The 20,960-nt window shown below is 45.6% G+C and overlaps 4 protein-coding genes across 5 annotated transcripts; all 4 read left to right on the top strand.

Moving 5' to 3' along the window:
* The first annotated feature begins 6,085 nt into the window (after window positions 1-6,085).
* On the top strand, window positions 6,086-6,565 carry LOC108084896 (hepatoma-derived growth factor-like). Its single transcript, XM_017181292.1, has one exon. It carries the CDS (start codon window positions 6,086-6,088, stop codon window positions 6,563-6,565), a length of 480 nt encoding a protein of 159 aa, XP_017036781.1.
* An 860-nt stretch (window positions 6,566-7,425) lies between these two features.
* LOC108084932 (hepatoma-derived growth factor-related protein 3-like) lies at window positions 7,426-8,438 on the top strand. The gene has a single exon (XM_017181329.2). It carries the CDS (start codon window positions 7,534-7,536, stop codon window positions 8,254-8,256), a length of 723 nt encoding a protein of 240 aa, XP_017036818.1. The 5' UTR covers window positions 7,426-7,533; the 3' UTR covers window positions 8,257-8,438.
* Window positions 8,439-12,425: 3,987 nt separating this feature from the next.
* Window positions 12,426-13,688, top strand: Art6 (Arginine methyltransferase 6). The gene is made up of 2 exons (XM_017181321.3): window positions 12,426-12,932; window positions 12,996-13,688. Exons 1-2 carry the CDS (start codon window positions 12,520-12,522, stop codon window positions 13,627-13,629), a joined length of 1,047 nt encoding a protein of 348 aa, XP_017036810.1. The 5' UTR covers window positions 12,426-12,519; the 3' UTR covers window positions 13,630-13,688.
* A 1,364-nt stretch (window positions 13,689-15,052) lies between these two features.
* On the top strand, window positions 15,053-16,194 carry Art9 (Arginine methyltransferase 9). 2 transcript variants are annotated; one of them, XM_070287331.1, is made up of 3 exons: window positions 15,053-15,194; window positions 15,250-15,446; window positions 15,552-16,194. In XM_070287331.1, the coding sequence occupies exons 1-3, from the start codon at window positions 15,078-15,080 to the stop codon at window positions 16,156-16,158; spliced, it is 921 nt and encodes a 306-aa protein (XP_070143432.1). In that variant the 5' UTR covers window positions 15,053-15,077; the 3' UTR covers window positions 16,159-16,194. The 2 variants fall into 2 exon arrangements, with proteins under 2 accessions (XP_070143432.1, XP_017036780.1); XM_017181291.3 differs by having other exon boundaries at window positions 15,250-15,479.
* The last annotated feature ends 4,766 nt before the right edge of the window (window positions 16,195-20,960 follow it).

The raw sequence follows: 20,960 nt of genomic DNA, 5'->3' as shown, positions 1-20,960 counted from the left end.
AATTATATTGTTAAATTTGACTAAAAACAAAGCAAAACTAATTTCCTTTTCTTTGGACTCTTTTTATGGACTTTAGTTGAATTGTTTAACTCCTCGACTGTGTGCTGTTGCCTTTTTTAACATTTAACAGCCTTTTAATTAATCGGTCCGGTTGAACAAATTCTTAATGAGTCTTTAATTAATCGCCAAAGCGAAACGTTCGACGCTCTTAAAGCACACGGCAACCTATTTACATTTTATGGTGACTTGATTTCGGTGATGGCTGCGCGCTCCGTGCTCCGCCTCCCTCTGGCTCCACCCCTGGAGGTGTTAAAAACGGGTTTTGGACGCTGCCCAAAAATTAGTTAGCTATTTGTGTTGTGCGTTGGCTTGATTACCCCAGCTGTATGGCAGTAGCGAACGATGAGATGCCACAAAAAGTCCACAATTCTGGTAAAATTATGCGTTTTTATGAACATATTTAAGAATAAACCTTTGAATTCCCAGCTACACAAATGAGCAAATGATATTCAGTTAACCGATAAACTGCATCAGTGGTCAAGTGCAACGGGGCGTATATTAGTTGTGGGCTTTCAATTGGCTCAATTGCCAGAGCCCACTCATCCGCCGCAGACTCTGCGCAGTCTCAGCCATCTTCGATTTGCCTGCAGCCGCCTGCAGCCAAAACTGGATTGGGTCCCCGAAAGACTCTACTCCCCAGTCCGCCGTAAGCCGCACAATCCCCGATTTTCCCCGCTGTCGCTGTGGCTTAATTTATGCACTTCAAAGTGTTTGCCTTTTCACGCTTATTGGCAGGCAGCTCTTTCTCCCACTTCCTCGTTTTTCTTGAGTAACTGGCTGGCTTATGGGGGAAATTTCACTCATATTTGCATTGGCCAGTTAATTGTTTACATTGCGCCAAGCATGCGAAGGGAGTGGCTCTGAGATGACCAATTATACCATTACCCGCGGCCAAAAGTAGATCTATGCGAGAGCTGGTGAACTGGCATTAATCAGCCGAATGGCCAGTACGGAAATAATGGGTGAAAGCCAGGCCAAAATAATTTGAAGAACTCTCCTTAGACTCTGGTGTATCCTGGCTATCCTTACAGATAAAAACCCAAGGAACAACCCATCCAACCCACAGAAGCCAATCGATCCTTCTTAACAACAAACTCCCAAACAGGCACAGCTGCTGTGAGCCAACTTTTGACCGCCGATCTGAGGAAGAGCGGAAGCGTGAAATCACAAGATAACATGGGCCAATAATGCAGATACAGATACCATGACAATAAGAAATACAAATAACAAATACTGGTACAAATCCGTTTTGCCATTGCTGCCCGGCCGTTCGTTCGATCAGTGGGCTATAAATTTTATGCATTTTGCGCATAGTTTGCCATTTTGCCACTTTAACATTATTGTTATGATGATACGAGAGCCACGGTCCTCCGCGGTGGAGCAGAAGGAGGAACAGGAACAGAATGAGAGAAACAGAAACATAAATGGACCTGGGCCCAGGGAGAGATCGCTCCAGGCCCAAGACTCCTCAGTCCCAGCTCTCATTCCAGGTCCAAGTGTCCAACTGCCTGGCCATAACGCATCCTGCCTCTTTGCACTTTAACAAAATATTTACTTCAACTTTAGTGATTACAAATATATAGAAATTTTAAGGAGTTGGAAAAAAAGGATCAAGCTTGACGGATTCGTGGTGTCTAGGTGGTTTTAAATTAAATTAAATCGTGCTGCAAAACACAAAATCATTTTCAACAGTTTCAATTTCTAACTTTAACTTTGTTTTAGTAATTTTCTTAAAATATAAAAGTATTTTTTCAAGTGCTTTGCTTCGTGCTGAGCTAAGCTGTTTGCTGATCTCCAACGCGATCTCGCAGCTTGTTTGGCTTTCCTCCGTATTTAAAACCATTTCATTTTCTGGGGGCCAAAGTGTGAATATAATTTAATGTGTACGAGTCGCAGTCTTCCCTGTCTTCCTCTGGATTTTCAATATCGCTCTTGTCCCTGCTCGCAGAGCGATTATTTATTGTGCTTGATTGGTTTTCAAGTGATCATAAAGTAAGTGATCGCTGGTTGCCCCGGCCAATTGTGGCGCTGTCCGTTGGCATTGAGTGGTCCTGGCCGTGGCGTTAATATGTAGATTTGGAGGCGTAGATTTATGTCCCGCGGGCAGGCAGTGGGAGTTGCTGGAATAACCGACTGGGCGGAGACGGCTTCATCTGCGCTGGGTCGCATCCTGCTTCTAGTCCCATTCCTTCTCTCACTCCCACTACTCCTCCCACTCCCACAAGTGGCCTGTGGTGGTGGTTTTAATTGACATTGATGATTGCCCCACTGGACAACTATGAGAACACATGTTCCCAGGTAGCCAGTGCGCTGTGCCTGGCATATCAAATCCCCAAAGCCGGGGAATTATTAATTTTCATATCGGAGTGGAGCGGAGCTATTCGCATGTGTCAGCTGTGCTCGCCAATCAACGGAGACAGGGACATGGAAGCGAAGAAGACGTACGAAATAAATTCTGTGGCAGTTGCAGACAGGCCGCAGACAAGGCCATGGGTGTGCACAACAGCGGCCAGAATATTAGTGGTGCTAATAGGGTCCTCAACAAGTATGCGCGTGGAATGCAAGAAATATGGGGAGCTCCTTAGCCTTGCAGATAAATCAAACCCATAGATCCTGAAAGGGAAAGGTAGAAATATCAGTCTGCTGGCAAGGTGATTTCTATTTGAATTTTCCAGTTGAATTAAAATTTAATTTTAAAATATGAGCATTTCGATTCCCTGGCTATTTATTAACAGAATTAAAACTGAACTGTAAGAGGAATCTTATTTCTATTTCTCCGTTTCTCTGAGCAAACGGATTGCGTTGCTAGACGCAATCATTCAAAGTTTCTCCCATTGGGCTCAAAAAGTTAAATGTGTGAAATCAACGCCAACTCATTGGCGATGCCCGGCTCTGGGTATTTTTTGTTTGGGTTTTGTTTTCCGCTGAGTTTGGCTTTCTTCGCTGCTGCTTTGTCTGTGTGTTTTGTTTTCGCTTCTTTAAATGAACGTTATTAAAGAGATGCTTATCACTGAGTGATTTATTCATTAAAAAAACATTTATTAGCTAGAAACAAGGTGGTGTGTGCGAGTGTGAGTGTGCGTGCCAGCTCGCATTCACATCAACATCAACATCGCCAACATCAACATCAGCATTCACATTTATCCATATGGCTGGCCTGGCCTGGCCCGCTTTTGGCCGCCTCATTTGCGGGGCATTAAAATGCAAAAGCGTGTTTGTTCCTGGAAAAACTGCAAAGCCTTGCTACCGCCCCCGCCTTCCCTCCTCCTCCTCCTAACCCCTTTATCGGAATTGCGGGTGTGTGTGGACTCAATGGCCAGCTGCTGCTGCTGCTGCTGAGGCGTGCGGCTTTGTTTTATGAACTTCGCATATTTCCACAGTTTTCCAACTGCTGCTCCTACACCTCGTGGGTCTTGGATCTATTGCTACGTGTGTGTGCGTGCTTTTTAATCACTTAATTAGAGAGCCACTTAATTGACTCGGACTTGTGGCGAATTATGCAAACAATCGATGTGCGGGCTAGCTGCGAGTGTTGCAGGAAATGGGCTTCGGGTGGCCGAGTTCGTGTCCTAAGTCTTTTGTTTAGCGGTGCCTAGCAAGTCCATTTTAGGGGGGATTGCTATAAAACGTAAAGTAAAATGATTAAAAACATTAGAAATTCCACAGAAAATAAAAAAAGCAAGCCAAAAATATAAATTATTGTATTTCCCAATAAATATTTAAAATATAGTTAAACCTATTAAGGAACCTTGCTACTAATAATCTAGTAAATCCAATTAATTGATCTGATTTGTGTAATTACAGTTCACTTCGCTGACAAAGGTGTGATTTTATTTCCACGGCCAAGTTTCATGTGGTTATCGTTTAAACTGATTTCGAATAGTCTCCCCGTGCTGCCAAGTTCCCGTTTAACCCGTTCCCGGGCAGAGCACAATTAGCTGTTGGCCAGTGAAGCCATTCATTAGCCCCATTTGCCTTTCCTCCGCCACAAAAACAAAACCAGTTGATGATGAGACCAGAATCCGATGGCATTGCTCGATTTGATTACATGTCCCCATGGCTGCCATTTAAGAGGCGACACACCCACCAGCGAGTCCGTCCGCCGATTCCAGGGCAGTGGGATGTGGGAAATGCAGATATTTCAATTAGCATTTGGCTAAACACAACGCAAACATTCTGGCCGTGACGATGATGTCCATTGCCAGTCAATGAAGCCAATAAAATGCCACAAACCGAGTGAGTCGCGATCGCCGCTGGAGATGCTAACATAAATACTTGTTAGTCGCAGTTGGCTAATCACACTTTGCTGCCGCGACACGGCCAAAGCTGGTGAAGAATTCAAAGTGAAAACACGGCGGTGGCTCGTCTCCTCCTCCTGCGTTTTGGTGTCATAAGGAAGCGTCGAAATGATTCATAATTTATGCCTTGGCTTGGCTCTCGGCCTGTCGTTTCCATTCCTTTTCCTATTCCTATTCTCGGGCCCATTCTTATTCCTATTCCCAATCCCATTCTATGCTTTCGTTACTTCATTTTTCCAACTTAACGCGCTGGCTTGTGTCTCTTAACCAGGCTTTCTCCCCCCTGCCTCCGCCTGTTCCCGTGGTAATTGTAATGCATTTCGGGGTTGCACCGAGAGAATTTATGATTCCCTGATAGTTTTATGATACCTTTTTTTATTTTCAATTTATTTTGAGGCTGTGGGTTATTTTTTGTCAGTGTATCAGTGCGTGGTCGGGGCCGGGGGATAGTTGAAAAAATTACTTACAAATTACATGCGTAGCTTATGCCCCCGTGCCGCCTTCCGCGCGGTTGGAAAAGTGCAGGAAAATGCTGGCTGCCGGGTATTAGTGCCGTGTGTGTCTCGTGGCCAGATCGTAAATTGCGTTTTCTAATTGAATTCTAAGCACTGCGGCGGCAGGTGACAGTCGTCGTCCGGAGAGGTCGTCACCCAACACCAGCCTCAGAATACCCTCTGCGGCCCAACAGGGCAGTAACGCCCATTTCCCAGAACTACATTGGAGCTGCTCTTGTTAATTTCCCAACGTTACTGCATTAATGCTTCCAAGTGTCGGGCCGTCATTAGCATATAAATATTGTTGTAATTACGCCTGGTAAATAATGCAATTTTGCCATTTTTATAGGCCATGCCAGGGCTTAAATTAAAATTATTATAATTGAGTTAAGCGAAGGGGCGAGCCGCGAGCTGCGGCGAGTCGTAGGGCTGGCATTTCGCATGGCTTAAAATGCAGCACGAAACATGGCCATAAAGTGTAGCTGCGTTTAGCTTAAACAAGTCGACAATTTAAAAAGCCAATTTGCGCATAATACGCTGAACGTGAGCGAAAACTTAAAGCGGAATTGCACACACGCACAGCAACACACACACATCTATCCATTATACAGGTGCAGGTAGCGTGCTGTGCGAAGTTCTGAATGACCATTAATGCAAATGTTGTTTGCTCATTAAAGAAGCACTGCCCGCCCACCCATATGACCCAAATCTCCAGTTGTTCAGGCATTTGCTCGTGTCTTGTATCTCTGACCATTCCCTAGATCGTAATAATTTCTCAAAAATTAATTTCATTTTGTTGATTAAGTAATTTAAAAAGATTTTTAAGGCACTTCTGTATAAGTATTTATACCTGGCAGGGTTTTTTTTATTTTAAATAATTAATTAATGAATTATATATATCCGATATATATGTATATTCTGGTCAGCATTAAAATCGAGTCGAGTTAACTTTTAAAACGATTGCCATATCGGCTTTTTTGGCTTCTAAAAGTTAGGTTCCTTTTTTTTAACTTAATTTAACAATTTTAGAAGCCGATAATAAGACCAGTCATTTTAGTGCCTTCCTAATACAGGTGTTTAGTAAGATGTTTAGCTGTGGTTTTAAACCCCAAAGAAAATTTTTAAGTACTGGAAAGCCCTGCAACTTGATTGTTTACCAACACTATATCTCATACTCCAAAAAATAACACTCTTTGCGAACTAGAGCTTAAAAAAGTTATTAAAGCTTGCAAAATGAGTCGTATTCGGGTTCAGCGTCAAATGTTCATCCTGGGAGACTTTGTTTTCGCCAAGATACACGGCTACCGCCACTGGCCCGCCCGCGTCCTGGGCCGCTATGGCACCGTCTCCAAGCTCAAGTATAGAGTTTTCTTCTACGGAACTTGCGACACCGCCATGGTGCCCTCGTCGCATGTCTTCGATTTCATGAAAAATAAACGGCACCTGGGCGGCCGGCATGAAAAGCATACGGTGCGCAACGCCGACTTTCGCAGTGCAATGGCGGAAATATTGAGGGCAATCGCAAGGCCCGAGAACGACTTTGCATATTACCAGGTGCTGGCGCAGGCGAAGGATGAGGGCAAGACCTGTGTCCCCTACGAAATGCTACCGCCGGCCACGGAGTCTGAGTCGGAGACGGCCTCCGAAGAAGAGGATTGCGAAGGATTTGGAAGAGCAGGACAACGCAGAGCCGATATCACGCACCCTAAATGAGCAGTGGAAGAACCTGGAGGAGGGTAGAGGTTCAAAATTGGAGGGAAACAAAGATGGAGATGAACACTCTGGAAAGGACCGTCAGAACTCACTGGACTGGAACTCAATAAACCGAATTGGCTTGTAAGGATTCGATCACTTTCGATGTAAGGAGAAAGCTATCAAAACTATTACTTTAGCTTTTCCTAAACGAGGAAGGCTTTAAAACTACTTATGTATATAAACTTAGCATTGTCGAAGTCCTCAAAGAAAAAGGATCTCCATGATTTAATCTTGTTAACCAGGCATATATACGTAAAATGCAATTTTGTAATGATTTCAATGAATACAATACACAAGCTTTTTATATTATTACTTGATAAATATGTCAACTGTAGAGTTTGCAAAATTAAAAAAGTTCTTGCATTAGTCTATAAATTATAAGTCAAAATTCAGATACTTCAGATTCTTCACCTCTTTGATGTATTTTTTGCTTCTGTTATATAATAAAGCATTTGATAAGCTTTCCCAATGGAAATAAATGCCTTTTTGGCTTATTTTTAATTTGAATTTTAAATTCCAACTTCAAACTGCAAGAATATACTTACTTTTATCGGTGGTATATTCCGTTTTTGTTCAGTGTAACTTGGAAATTTACTTCCCGGTACTTGAACCCCTATTAAGTGTGTTTACAAACACTAAGTGTTTTTGTACGATCTTTCTGAAGGATATTTAATCAGTCAAGTCCCTATGGAACCCACTTAGTACATTAGTAGTAACATAATTAGTAATCGCAGTATTTAACCCGATCGACCGTTGTTTTTACCCCCGATAGTTTTTTGATATTTCCCAACCCTACACAGTAGCTTCGCAGACGACGGTCCGGCAACGCCACCACTTACAGCAATAGCATTCTTCTTGCAAGGTTCATTCTTAGAATTGTTGACTTTCCTGTTTCACGGAAAATATACCCTACTAAAGCTTAAAAGATGGGTCGTAATCGGGCGCCGCGTCCAACATTCCAACTGGGAGACTTCGTTTTCGCCAAGATGCAGGGCTATCGCCCCTGGCCGGCCCGCGTCCTCGGCCGCTGTGACACCGTCTCCGAAACCAAGTATAATGTGCTCTTCTACGGAACTTGGGACACCGCCAAGGTGTCCCCTTCGCATATGTTCGATTTCCAGACAAACAAACGGCGTCTGGGCGCCCGGCGCTCTAGGAGAACCGCGCGGACCACCGACTTTGGCAAGGCAATGACGTACGCGCAACAGGCGTTTGAAGGGCCCGAAAAAGACTTTGTCTATTATCAGGTGCTGGCGCGGACGGAGGGTGATGGCGAGTGTTCCGTAGCCTACGAAACGTCGGCCACGGAGTCGGAGACTGATTTGGAGGAGGAGCAGGTGCTCCCGCCTGCCAACAAGCCAAAGAAATCAATGTCGCTGCTGGATGACCAGGATGATGCTCCAGATCAACCTCAAGTGACCAACGTTCTAGAAATAGAGCTAGAGCAGGACAATCCTGTAGTGGGCAATGAACATTTGAAGGATTTGGAAGAGCAGGACAACGTAGAAGAGCAGTTGGATAACATAATGAAAAAGGAATATGATGATCCGGATTTAGCTTTCATAGTTGAAAGTAACGAAGATATAGATTCTGATAACGACCAGCCCATTAACCTGTGCTGCCGTCGCATCACTGGAGACGAGCAGTGAACGGAGTCGGCTTACTATTACTTCTAATGTTTATTGACAATATCTATAATTTCAACTTGTTGACCAAGTAGTTAGTATAAGTAAAATGCCATTTTCTGAAAAGAACATTTCTGTGAAACTATGATATTAATGAAGATGTATTTACGTTATGTTTCTAAGATAATGAATGATTAGCAAAGATTTATCTTTGTTTTTGAGTTACATTTAGCTAAGATTAATTTTTTTTTTGAGTTACATTGATTAAAAGTACTTTTTGTTTGATCTTATGGTCTTAACCAAGTCAGTAAAAAGGAATGCAAACTCAACTCCCTTAACATTTAGGAAGCTTCGGATGATTGGACTTTTCCGAAATGGTCAGCGGATTATTGGTGGCCATTAAGGAGGCGCGGGCGGGCGTGCCATTGGCTATAATGGCTAAGGCGTGATCCTGCTGACCTCCACACATCATCCGGGTGGAGAGTTTGTCCTAGCTTGCACGTTTCTGTTTTAAATGCTGCACCATCAGCATCGGGCAACCCTCCAGGGCAGAGATGAGGCTCCCCAGGGGCGGTCGCTCGATAGTTTAGCTAAATGCCGTCGTAAAAGAGCGCCGGCCGTTAAACCAACAACCCGAGGGGTGCAGAGTCCACAAACCAAAACATTCCCACCCTACTTTCGTCCAGATTTAATTGGATGAGATGCTGCAGCTGCTGGAGGAGGAGAAGGCCCTGGACCAGCTTCCAAGCCGAGATGAGGATGCCTCGATTAACAAATTATCGCCACCGCAGCAAATTAATCGCTGCAGCTTGGCATCTGTACGGGACTCATTCGGTATCTGGGTTAACGAGAGGACGTCGAATGACCGCAAATCAGATTCGCTAAGCCGGCAATGGGATTCCCAACCGCAGCATCAACTTGGTTTTAGTGCCAAAAATATATATATTGCACTCCTCCAACAGATTGCAGCAGCTGCCAGAGCGAACGCCAGGAGCTGCAGTCGCCAAAGCAAGAGATGCATGGAGAAAAATTTCGAAATTTGTCCAGGAACTGTTCTCTCCTGGCGATAAAATACATAAAATACGAAAGACCAAAACAAATTATACATTTTCCTTTAAAGTAAAAGTACAACATTTAAATTATCTGAGTGCATCCGAGATGCTGCTGCATGCATCTGGGAGGATCCTTGCAGCATCCTTTTGCCCGCTCGACAGCTGTCTGCTGGGCTTAATCCTTTGCCCTGCGTTCTTCTGCGGTCTGCGCCAGATTGTCAAGGAGTCCTCCTTCTCCTGCTCCTCCTCCCGATATGCATATGGATCGGCGGCCACTCCTCCCGCTCCCGATCCCTGTCATGGGCCGTAAAATGTCAAATTAATGTTACAACATGTCCAACAACTTTTGATGACATTTGACAATGCTGAGTGGAAATTCCTGCAGGTGACGCAATTTCCCTGTAATTTGTTTGGCCGCACGTACGCTGGACGCCATCGTCGTGGTCATGACGGGATTGTGCCTGCCCAGCATAAACAAAACCCAGCCGAACCGATCTGATCCAAAATGCGCCGGGGGACCTGCAGCCCTATTGGACTGCGGTTAGTTGGGTTATTGGATGGCTTGGCTGCTTATCGGGGAGGCACTGGTTACAGGACGGGACGGCTGCTAGTTGGATCGTTGGCAAGGTGTCAATGTGTGGGCATGTCGCACACGTGTGCCCTGCCTCGGGGCCATAAATTCACTTAGTTTATTTGCTGCCACTCCGCTGTGCTTCTGTGTCCACTCCACACTCCACCCGACTCCGGCAGACAATCAGACACCCAGTTACCTGGCCGGGCATTCATGCCCAGTTCGGCGGAAATTTGTGGAGGAAATCAAATTAAAATTTCGCTAATTTATCAGCCTCTACGAAATCGTGAGTCCCGGTGGCAAACAGCTCGCTGAGACGGCCCACAAGAAACCTATAAAAACAGTGGCAAAACGAAGGAAGTGGCGCGGGGTTGTTTGCTGTTCTGGAAAATTTTTGCATTTTGTCGAAACGACTTCATCAGATACCAACCGCCAGTCCGAGGTCCGAAACAAAGGCATTCTAATTAAAATTCCCAAGTGTCAGAAATTTTATTTATGTATTTCCCTGCCAAAGCTAAGTGCATCAATCAAACTTTTGCACAACCGCCAATTAATTTTTTGCTCGACGTTCTTGGGTCGCATCGTTAACACCCCGAAAGTCGATTGGATTCTGAAATTGGGACGGGATTGGTATCGTTGCCTAATCGATGACTGATTGTTTCAGTAAAGAGCAACACTGAGCAGCAAAATAGGGGTGGAATTTATATAAGATTTAATTTTAATAAAAATTCAATTCAAATTAAAGATGTTGATTTTACTGAGTTTACAGATCAGTAAAATACTTTTCAATTTCACATAATTTCACTTAGGATATTATTTTATAATATATATAATTAAACTAATCTTGTAAGATTTTTCAAAAATTTATTTAAGCCCATCAATGGGTTAATATTCATGTGCTTCTTTAGTAAATGAATGAATTATGAAATATTTTTATCCTCATACCAAAAATTTCTCCAAGTGCATAAACTTCTCCCTCCATTTTTTCTGATATTATCGATGAGAAACCCTTACCTATTGTTTGTCTAGTGTTCACTCTCTATTAAAGCGATTATGATAGGCCAATCAACCCCTGTCCCGGACCATTTTGAAGCCCTTGCTTGGGCAGTCACTGAGCACATGTTATTATTTGTTTTTGATGAAGTGGTTGATTACAATCGACCCTCCCCTTGAGTCTATTTGGGCCTGCCACCCCGTGAACGTCCTTGCCATTTGACTTGCTGTCAGGATGGGAAATCAACCCGGGCCTCTTCGACATACCAAGTCCCAAGTGACAATCAAACATTTCGACAGAGGTGAGGCAGTCGTCATAAATTTTTGAGTTTTTCCACCCTCGCGGCCGGGCTCGGCTCGGGCTTGTTGTGGGTCAGCAGGTGAAACCGAAAAATCGAGGTGCCTCCCACACTGCGCATAATTAGCTGATGTCGAACATTTGGTAATACACGGAATAATGGGCTCCAAGTATGTCATTGGATATGCAAAGCGTCGACGCGTTTTTATTTTCGCCACAGTGGGTGGCATTCTGATTGGGAATACCCAACCCATTCGATCCGATCCGATCCGACCACCTCACTAATGGAAGGTTACGTCGCTTTTTAATTGATTTGTGCCAAAAGTTTTATAGGTTTTTAAAGCCGGGCCGAAACAAATGGCTGCGATTGTTGGCCAGACTCAAATGATACCAGAAAGAAATGGCTGCTTTGGAGACCGAAAATGGAAATACCCTTGCAGGGTAATGAATATATATGTAGATCGATAATGCAAAATAAATATTATATCAAGAGATGGCATTCGAATTTTAAGGTGACAGCCATGGTCTATATTTTGGGTCAACTGCTGGCAAAAGAAAACGAATACTTTAATTTTATCTGCATATATATTTTAAGCAAACTCCCTGAAGAAATCACAATACCCTCTGTGAGGGGTAACCAACTCATTCGAAGACCCCCGCCTGGGGAGCGCGAGCCTAATTATGGAACGAAAATTAGCATAAAATTTAGCAACATTAAAAATTATACTTTATTATGCTCGAATGTGTCGTGTGTGTGTGTGCTCCTTTTTATTGTTGCTCTGTGACTAAATTGATTAATGAGCAAATTTAATAGTGGCATCTGCTTTCGGAGATATTTTTATGACACTTCAAAAATTATGACGGGCATTTTACCCGTTTATAACTTTAACAATTTGTTGGTCAGCTTGGCTTGGCCTTTTGTTTTTACCGTTTTACCGGCACATGTTGCACAATTCGGCGCAGTGAAAGTGCTCGAGCCTCGGGGAGGGGACGGTTAAGAGAGGGACCCATAAACTTGGCCATAAAAATAATTTTGGGGCTGGGCGGATTAAGCAAGTTATGGCTTTGGTGTTAAGGTGTTGGCGGCCCATTTCTTTCATGGACTCATATATTTCTTTATATTTTCGAGTGGGGCGATCTTTTTGGCATTTTTAATGGGCCCATTAAATGCAAAATTTGATTTATCTGGCTTCGGCCATTCAGATGATAATTGCGACGATAGAATGACGCAGATCGCGGCGGTTATTTCCAGAGGTTAAAGATTTATTTTGAATTTCATTTGTGTGATAGATGGCCAGGCTCTATCCATCACAACTTTTACCTGGCACTGCCGAAAGGATTGTAGCTTTTAGCTTTTCAGGAAAATAGCTGACATGTCCTGGGATAAGTTGGGTCCTTTCAATCCGCCGGCGCAGGCCTCTACGGAACTCCAGGAAAGCCTCTACTTTCAGTCCTATGGCCGCTTGGAGACTCACATGTCCCTACTGCAGGATTCGGTGCGAACCCAGGCTTTCCGGAACGCCATTCTTCGTAATCGCCAGCACTTTCAAGGCAAGATCGTCCTGGATGTGGGCTGCGGCACTGGGATCCTTTCGCTGTTTGCCGCGGAAGCGGGAGCCCGCAGGGTCATAGGTGTGGAGTACACGGATATGGCGGAGGTGGCCAGGGAAATTGTAAGGGATAACGAGAAGGCGGATGTGGTGACGGTGGTCCAGGGCTTGGTGGAGCAGGTGGAGCTGCCCGACGGGATTCAGCAGGTGGACGTCATTGTTTCCGAATGGATGGGGTGAGATCGATGTGTATTATAGATTTCTATAGATTTTCAAGACCATATTGTGTATCCCCAAAGCCACGGTCTCTACATGGAGGCCATGCTGAATTCGGTGCTCTACGCCAGGGACAAGTGGCTCTGCCGCGGGGGCCTAATCCTGCCCAGCGTGGGGACCCTGTGGCTGGTGGGGGCCCATGATTCGCACAGAAAGGCCAATCTGAACTTTTGGCATAGTGTCGAGGGCATCGACATGAGCTGCGTGCGGAAGCCGGTCTCACAGGAGCCCGTTGTGGACTGCGTGACCATCCAGCAGGTGCTGACGGACGAATGCTACCTGCACTCCACCCACCTGGACTCCGCCCGGAATGAGCCCGTGGCTTTCCGCTCCAACTTTTTGCTGACCGTACAGCGTTCCGGGGTCATCAATCTTCTGGTCCTGTACTTCGATGTGGGCTTTCCCCAGGGCGACTCCCCGGTCCCCCTCAAGCTGTCCACGTCGCCGCTCTCGCCCTGGACCCACTGGGAGCAGACGCTGCTTTATCTGGACGAGCCGCTCTTCGTCAAGGCCAATGACCGGGTGCGCGGAGTGCTGGCCATGATGCCCGATGGGCGGGACGGGCGCTGTATGATCTTTGACCTGAACATCAGCTTCCGCAGTGCCCGGACTCGCGTGGAGAGCTTCAAGAGCTTCAGCTCCTCGGGATCGAGGTGAATTGTAGGCCATTATATTTAAAAGATTCCTCCATAAAGTGTAATAAAAAGATCACCAAAACGCCATAAAACGGGTCGTTAATCGAGGGAATCAAAGTGCTCCAGGGCTGGGATATTGGTCAGTAGTGGGCTTAGAAAGTGGACAAACAGTCGCCAGTCGAAATATTAACGACTTTCCTAACAAATTAATTTCGAAGACGGGGGAATGCCGAAAAAAATGTGTGCCCCTCCGCCTCTAATTAATTGATGGCCGTCGTATAAATTTGTGAAAGCCAACGCCGTGAGCCCACAATGAACGCCTTTTATGCGTTTATAACTCTATTTACTATTTCCATCCATTTGCATTGTCTCGTTTCGAGGTCTCCGGCTCTGGGTCCGATCTCGAGAGGTCCCCGAAATCTCTTGTCAGCTCGTTTTGTGTTTGTGCACAGTCCGGCTTTGTTAATGGCAGTTCTTAAAAGGCCATAAAGTTGCTTTATGCCGCTCGTGAAATTAATATGCACACCATTATTGGACGTGATTATAAAATATTGCTTATCTAGCGCGCACAAAAGCGCCTCAAATGAGCCAGCGGTCTTTGATTTTCGGTCAACACTTGTTCGCATCCCTCATTCCCAGTCGGAGGGATCAGGTGGGATCGGTCAGGGGCTAGTGCTTCCCGCTGGGCGCATTAACAAACTCTCAAACAAACTGGACGCGATCCTCGGACGCTGCAGCGGCGTAGGCCAAACAAACATTTCAATTTGTGTCTTCATGCACACGAAAAAACTGAGCTGAACCTATGTAAAGTCGGATAATCAAGAGCAGCCAATATATTTTTAATTCGAAAGGTATTTGGATTTATTTGTTATCCTGGCAGGTTATTCTAAATTTATTTTACAGACTTCATAAGCCGCCAACAGATCTTTAACACATTATTCTTTCTGTGTACCCCAATCCCAGACTCCTTCCCCAGCCCCAGCTCACTATTCCCTGCCCTGCTCATGTTGTTCGGGTATCAAATTGCTGGCATTTGTCAGCGGAGCTGAGGGACACCGAGCACGGAGTCTCCTATAAATTAGAGACTCGTTAGACAGCTTAACCCGGTCCCATCCCGGGAGAGGCGAGTCCTGGTCCCCGCTCCCGCTGATAAGGAGGTCGGTCGGTCGGGTCCGCTGCGACAATTGGCTCATAACTAATTGTTGTCACCCGTCGGCGATAAGGATGCAACTGGGAACGGGGAGCTGTGAGAAATGTTGTGTGATAATCTCTATTTACAATTTATGCTGGCTGATTAGGATGGGCTCGAGAAATGTGATGCCCAAGACTTGTTTCTGAACAAGATCTTTCTCAGTAAACAGTATGTTTTTTAATGTCATTTAATTTTTAGTTAAATTTACAATAAAAGAGCTACTAGTGACGTTTATTTTCAATAGAAGTCTGACATTTGTAGCTCCATTTTGAAGTAAAATGAATTTAGAGAAGGATCTCCAACAGGAGATGGCGGAGAGCATGCTGAATGATGTCATATCCTCCAATGCCTACGACCGCCTTATCAAGGACTACAAGAAGCTATTCAAGGATAAGGTGAGACCCAGATCTGTTCCCCAAAAGAATAGCTTTTAATAACCCTTCGTTACAGATTGTCCTGGATGTGGGCTGTCGCAGTGGACTGCTCAGCCTGATGAGTGTGGAGGTGGGGGCCGTTAAGGTTATCGCCGTTGGAAACATGCAGAGTGCCGGACTGGTCAGGAAAACCCTTGCCCAGGGCGACAAGGAGGACATCTTTGAGGCCGTCAAAGGTGCTATTCAGGAGATACGTCTGCCGTGCGGTCTCAAGTACGTGGACATCATAGTGTCTGAGTGGCTGGGGTGCGCCTATTTGTATTATTAATTCGAGAAGCACATGTGACTTTCATTAAAACAAATTTCGTCCCCTTACAGCCACTCTGTCTTCGTGGACTCCCTCTTCCGGGAGGTGATCTTTGCCAGGGAGAAATGGCTGGTCAAAGGTGGCATCATCATACCCAATATGGCAAACCTCTATGTCAGTGGAATCTCGGAACATCGTCGCCCGATCGTTCAAGTGAATCTCGCCGGTAAGCACTCTAAGGTTTGGGAGAAAGTATGCCTCTTGGAGGACCACGTGACAAAGGAACAGCTCATCACCGATAAGTTCCTAATCAAAACCGTCGATCTCTGCACGGCCAGCTTGGATGATGATGCCTTCCGGCTTCCGATCAAACTTAAGGCCTTGAAGGATGGCTCCCTCGGAGCAGTGGTCCTCCATGCGGAGGTGGCCTTTTCCGGAGTCAAGGGCAGAGTGCGGCGTCTGTTCTCTACGAGCCCTGGTCAGCCTCGTACTTATCTGAGACAAACCATACTGTTTGTGGACGATTCCGTCGAGGTTGCCGAGCATCAGCTGCTCCGTGGTGTTCTGGGCATATGTCCCAATCCCAAAGAGCATCGCGGCGTGCAGTATTCGCTTTCTTTTAGAGAAGAGGAGCCTTTCGATCCGACTGAGGATCCAGGGGAGGGCCCCAACGTCTAAGTAGACTTGGTCCAAATAAAGGGACCTTCAAGTTCAGGCTGATGTATTCATGGCAATGTTTTGGCAGGGACGCAGGCGCAGGGGATCTGAATTTATGACCGTGCTGCATCAATTAGGGCGGCTGCTGCTACCCAAACAGACAATGGCCGGGGATCCAGGGATCTGGATGATCAGGATCGGGATCGGGATACTGACTGACTTCTTTTTTGGCCCTTCTTCCTGCCGCGGCCGCTGACCTGATCGGTGTTTAGCTTTGACGTTGCTACAACGATTTAAAATGATGTCGCGCATAATTCACCGATCGCGGATCGATTGGGGTTCGAGGATCCCAGCTCCCAGACGGCAGACCGCAGACCGCAGACCGCAGAACAATCGTCTTGCCAGACTGTGCGTCGTGATTTGGCTCTGCATTCTGGGCCCTGGCCTCCTTCGTGCCCTCGTTTACAGTAAGAGCTCTTTTGTTCTGAGCTCATAACCGATCGCTGATCGCGATATCGGCTCTCACTTGGTTTGCACAGCGCAGGAATCGGAATCCGTGAGTCCCAATCTCGTTTCTCCCCAGAAACTTAAATGCTTAAGTGACATTTCGTCTGCTTCACTTGCACTGGCCAAGAAAGTGGGTAAATTTGGAAGAAGATAGACTGGGTATCGATATATAAATATGATTTTGTCTGTGATATTTTTTACGATATAAAGGCATCATGATTTCCATCTCCTGAAACTCTGGAAAATACAAAATATCTGCAGTTTTATTTGATTTACTTATTATTGTTTTCTCTGCCTATTTTGTTTTTCTCCAAGTGTAAGCTTGGGATCAGGCTGAAGCTGGAGCTGGAGCTTGAGGGTCCCGTGATGGATTAGCATCGTTTTGCTGCGAGGATAATGTGTCGTCTGCAATGATTTTGGTTGACATGCGCGATTTTTTTGTATCGTTCTGTTCGGTTTTTTTTCGGTTACCTTCGTCGATGTTTCTCGGAAATAATTATGCTACTTTTGCGCAAGAGTAACAGCATTTTTGTACAAATTGCATAAAAATTTAAATTGGATTTTCGGTTTCTTGCCTGGTTTTTTTGTGGCTGTGCGAAATTGCTTAATAATGAAATGCCAATGGATTAAGCGCAATTTGTGCGGCATGTCGCAGTGATTGTCGCCGGTGTCTTTATCTTTATCTTTATCGCGTTTTTTCCCCCCAAACAATTGATCAGCCCTCCTATATCCTGATCCTCCTGACCACCATCACCATCATCATCGCCATCAAAAGCAGCAGAAGTAGCAGCCAGCAACACGTACAATTTGCCGGGCCTTATTTTACACCTAACGAGGCCCAGAAAAAATACCATATAACTGGCTCTTTCTCACGAGCCCGTCTCTCTTTCTCCCTTTTTGCGCTCCTCGGGGCCTCGCAGCGTTTTCATTAAATTCGCTTAATAGCGCAATATAATTTAAACAAGTAGTAACATAAAATAAAACTCACAGCCATGCACTGAAAGGCCTAAAGATGAAGCAAATTACTCCGGACTGCAAAGACCCTGCCCTGGACCCCGATTCGATTCGAGGAGAGGGATGCCAGGTGGGGAAACGGGATAGGGATCGGGATCGAAATCGGGGGGCAGTCTCCGCTGGCCAGTTATGGCGCATGGGCGAGACCTCGTTGTCGACCAGCAATGGCAATAAGTTCGCTTAACGAGGGTTTAATTTATGATTTGTTATGTTTCCGGTTCATGTTCTTGTTGCCTGCAAAATTATTGGCCATAAAGCCAAGGTGTGGATTATAGTTGCTGGCAGTGGTAGCCCTCGCTGGCTCTCGAACAAGTCAACTGGAATTGGCCTGGCCAAAGGGGGAGTGACTGGGCAGGGAAGGGAGACACGTGGTGGAAAAAAGGAGGACTGACTGGTGACCCCATGGGGTGAAGAGTGATTATAAGGTTCCCAGCTTCTATCTTTGCACCGGGGAGACGTTAAATGGAACAGGAATATTTTTGGAGACAACTTGGACATGTATTTTAAAAAAGTGTGTAAAAAAATAATTACGGCTGTCATTGCTAATGCCTTTCAGTTATGCAACTACTTTGGCAATGTTCTCCCGGCCCACTAATAGCGCCTAATCCCTTCACGCTCACCGTGCATTTGCCTCCGCTCCTCTGGAGGATGAGAACGGGGACCTGGATTGGGGATAAGGCCATCGAACGCTGCTCGCCCTGCGTTGAAAATCGATTTGTAGTCTTATTTCGCTCGCCTTTTTCGCCCGTGGCCCTTGGGTTGCGCCTGCGCAAACAAGTCAGAGCGCAGAACGCGGATAACAGCGGATAAGAAAATAAGCAGAGACAAGCGGAGACACCACGAACCTCGCAGGGCTCAGGAGGACCAAGCCACGCCAACGAGTATCTGGGGGAACATAAATTACGCGACTAACAAGCAGCGCCCCGTCCAGCTAAAAAAGATACAAAAAGCCCGGGGAGAGGTGGATGAAAAACACTTCATACTTGGGAACAGACTTGCACCGGAAAAATTGATTAAACCTTGTGGGAAAATTATTAAAATAAATTTAAAGAATTTTTTCAAATCGGATTGTTAGTAATTGTAAAAAATATTCATTTTTAAAGTTGAAAGTGGTGTGTTAACCTAAGCAATAAAGTACTTGTGGCACTTTCTTTGTAGCATACTTTTCGTGAAATTGTTTATTACCCATTTTATTATGAATAATTAAGCACAATTTTCTCTGAGTGCTCCCGGTTCGAGGCTCTGGGCCAAAGTGAGTTGCACAAAATTATAAATGAAAGCGGGTGTTGGACCCATCCTATCCGGGGACCCTCGTCCTCGTCCTCGTCCTCGTACCTGGCCGGCCATCCCCACACTCCTCACGATTAGGTGCAGCAATTTGGCCGGGGCTGTCTGTGATTGAGACCGAGGCAGTGCTCGAAACGAAGTTAAAAATCAAATTAGCGAATGTGTTGAAAATTAAAAACAAATTCACGGATAAATTGCATCTGCCAGATACGCAATTATTATGAGGGCCAAGGAGGAGCGTCGAGGGAGCCCGCTGACTTATGGACTTTGGGGCTGCCTCTGCGACCAGCAACGGGGTTCTCTGCTCCTGCACTCTGGATTCTGGACCTGGGACTCTGCATTGTGTGTTATGGACTGTTCCGCGATCCCTGATTCTGGTTGGGTTTAACTGCCTGTATCCGTATCTGTGCCTGGGCATCTGTGTGGATCTGCGGCTATGTGCCCTCGAGGTGTTGCAATTTGACGTTTTTTACGCGAGTTTTTATTCCATGAAATCCACATGAACTTCAAGGGGCTGCACAGGAAGAAACATCCTTGCGAACTGATGATGATGGGATATTAATTAGCTTGGTTAAGTTTAAACTTTGGAATACTTTTTAAGGGGATCCAACTATAATTAACATTTGGCTCATTAAATGTTGAAACATTTGAGATGCTTCCTAAGGAAACTCCACCCAAGATTTCTATCTCAGAATATTTATTTAAATAACGCTCCAGTTTTTCTCTGCGTGTCCGGCGTGCAAATACTCGGCCTAAATGGCTCTGATGTCTTTTGGGTCCGATGGCGAAAAAACATGTCGAATTAACACGCTCCGAGGGGCAGCTGGACGAGTGGTCGGTCGTCGAGGCTCCTTTTTTGTATATTTAAATGTTGGCAAATTAGCTGAAATTTCTTCTCGCAATTTGCATGGGCCTGTGTGTGCACGGTGAGACATATAATTACAGTTGAGTCTAAACTTCTTCCTCTACCGAATATTATATATATGTATATAAACTGAAAAAAGAATGCGGCTCAGCTGGCGCCGTGTCTGCGAAGACGGGCAAATAAATCGCGCTGCTGTTGAACTTTTTATGTGCCCGAAGGGACAGAGACGCGGAGTCCAGGGCAAGCGAGGCAACAAAAGCCAGAATGGCACTGCTGCCAGAGATCTGCCAGAGATGGAAGTCGCCACGCCCTCCTGTCGTCCGTCGTTTGGAGTCGGTCGTCCTGTGGCCGCTTCTTTCCGTTCCTGTTGCCAACTTCTACTTCGGCTCTGGCGAGGCCGTAAAAAAAGGGCGCAAATTTTATGAGCGCATCGTTTAACAAATGAATTTACAACCGTGCAACGCCCAAATGTCTGGCGTTCAAATTCAAATTCCTGGCCACGCAACCAGCGGAAATCTTGGCCCTGCTCCAGGACGACTTACGTGGCACACGGAGGCGGTCACACACGGAGAAAAAAATAGTTGTCTGATCTCCCTATATTCCATTTTCATTATTGGCTTGAAATATAGTTGAATTTTCTCTTCTAAATGAAGGTTATGGTGATAAGGCTGCGATTCTTCAGTACCAGATTAAAGTAATTTCTTTATAGAGAAATCCCAACTGGTTTTTCCTGTGTACTCCTCGACTCTCTGCTCTGAGGGACAAACAAACCTATGAATTATGCCTGGCATTTGGCCAAGTGATTTAAAACAAATTCGAGGGACGCGCTTGCAGGGATCCATGGCCCCGACGACGACGACGACGGCGACGAACATGTTCATTATGGCCCGGGGGCAAGAGGATCGATCCCCTCGGTGATGGCCACGTTACATTAACATTAACGCTTTCATTAGCCCAGTTTTCGCCTCGCTGGCCGCCCTTTTATAGGGGCTCCACTTTGTCGCCCATAAATCGAAGTCGCTGCAATCGTTAAGTGGAGTTTAATGAGGCTACCAACTCTCCGGCACATCATGGATACCTCGGTGTTCTCCAGTTCTCGGAGTAGCCGGCGTGTTTTGCCCGAGGCCCTCCCTGGCCAACGCTTACAATT

Source organism: Drosophila kikkawai, chromosome 3R (genome assembly GCF_030179895.1).
Source record: "Drosophila kikkawai strain 14028-0561.14 chromosome 3R, DkikHiC1v2, whole genome shotgun sequence".
NCBI lineage: Eukaryota > Metazoa > Arthropoda > Insecta > Diptera > Drosophilidae > Drosophila > Drosophila kikkawai.
This window is presented reverse-complemented; position numbering and strand designations above follow the sequence as displayed.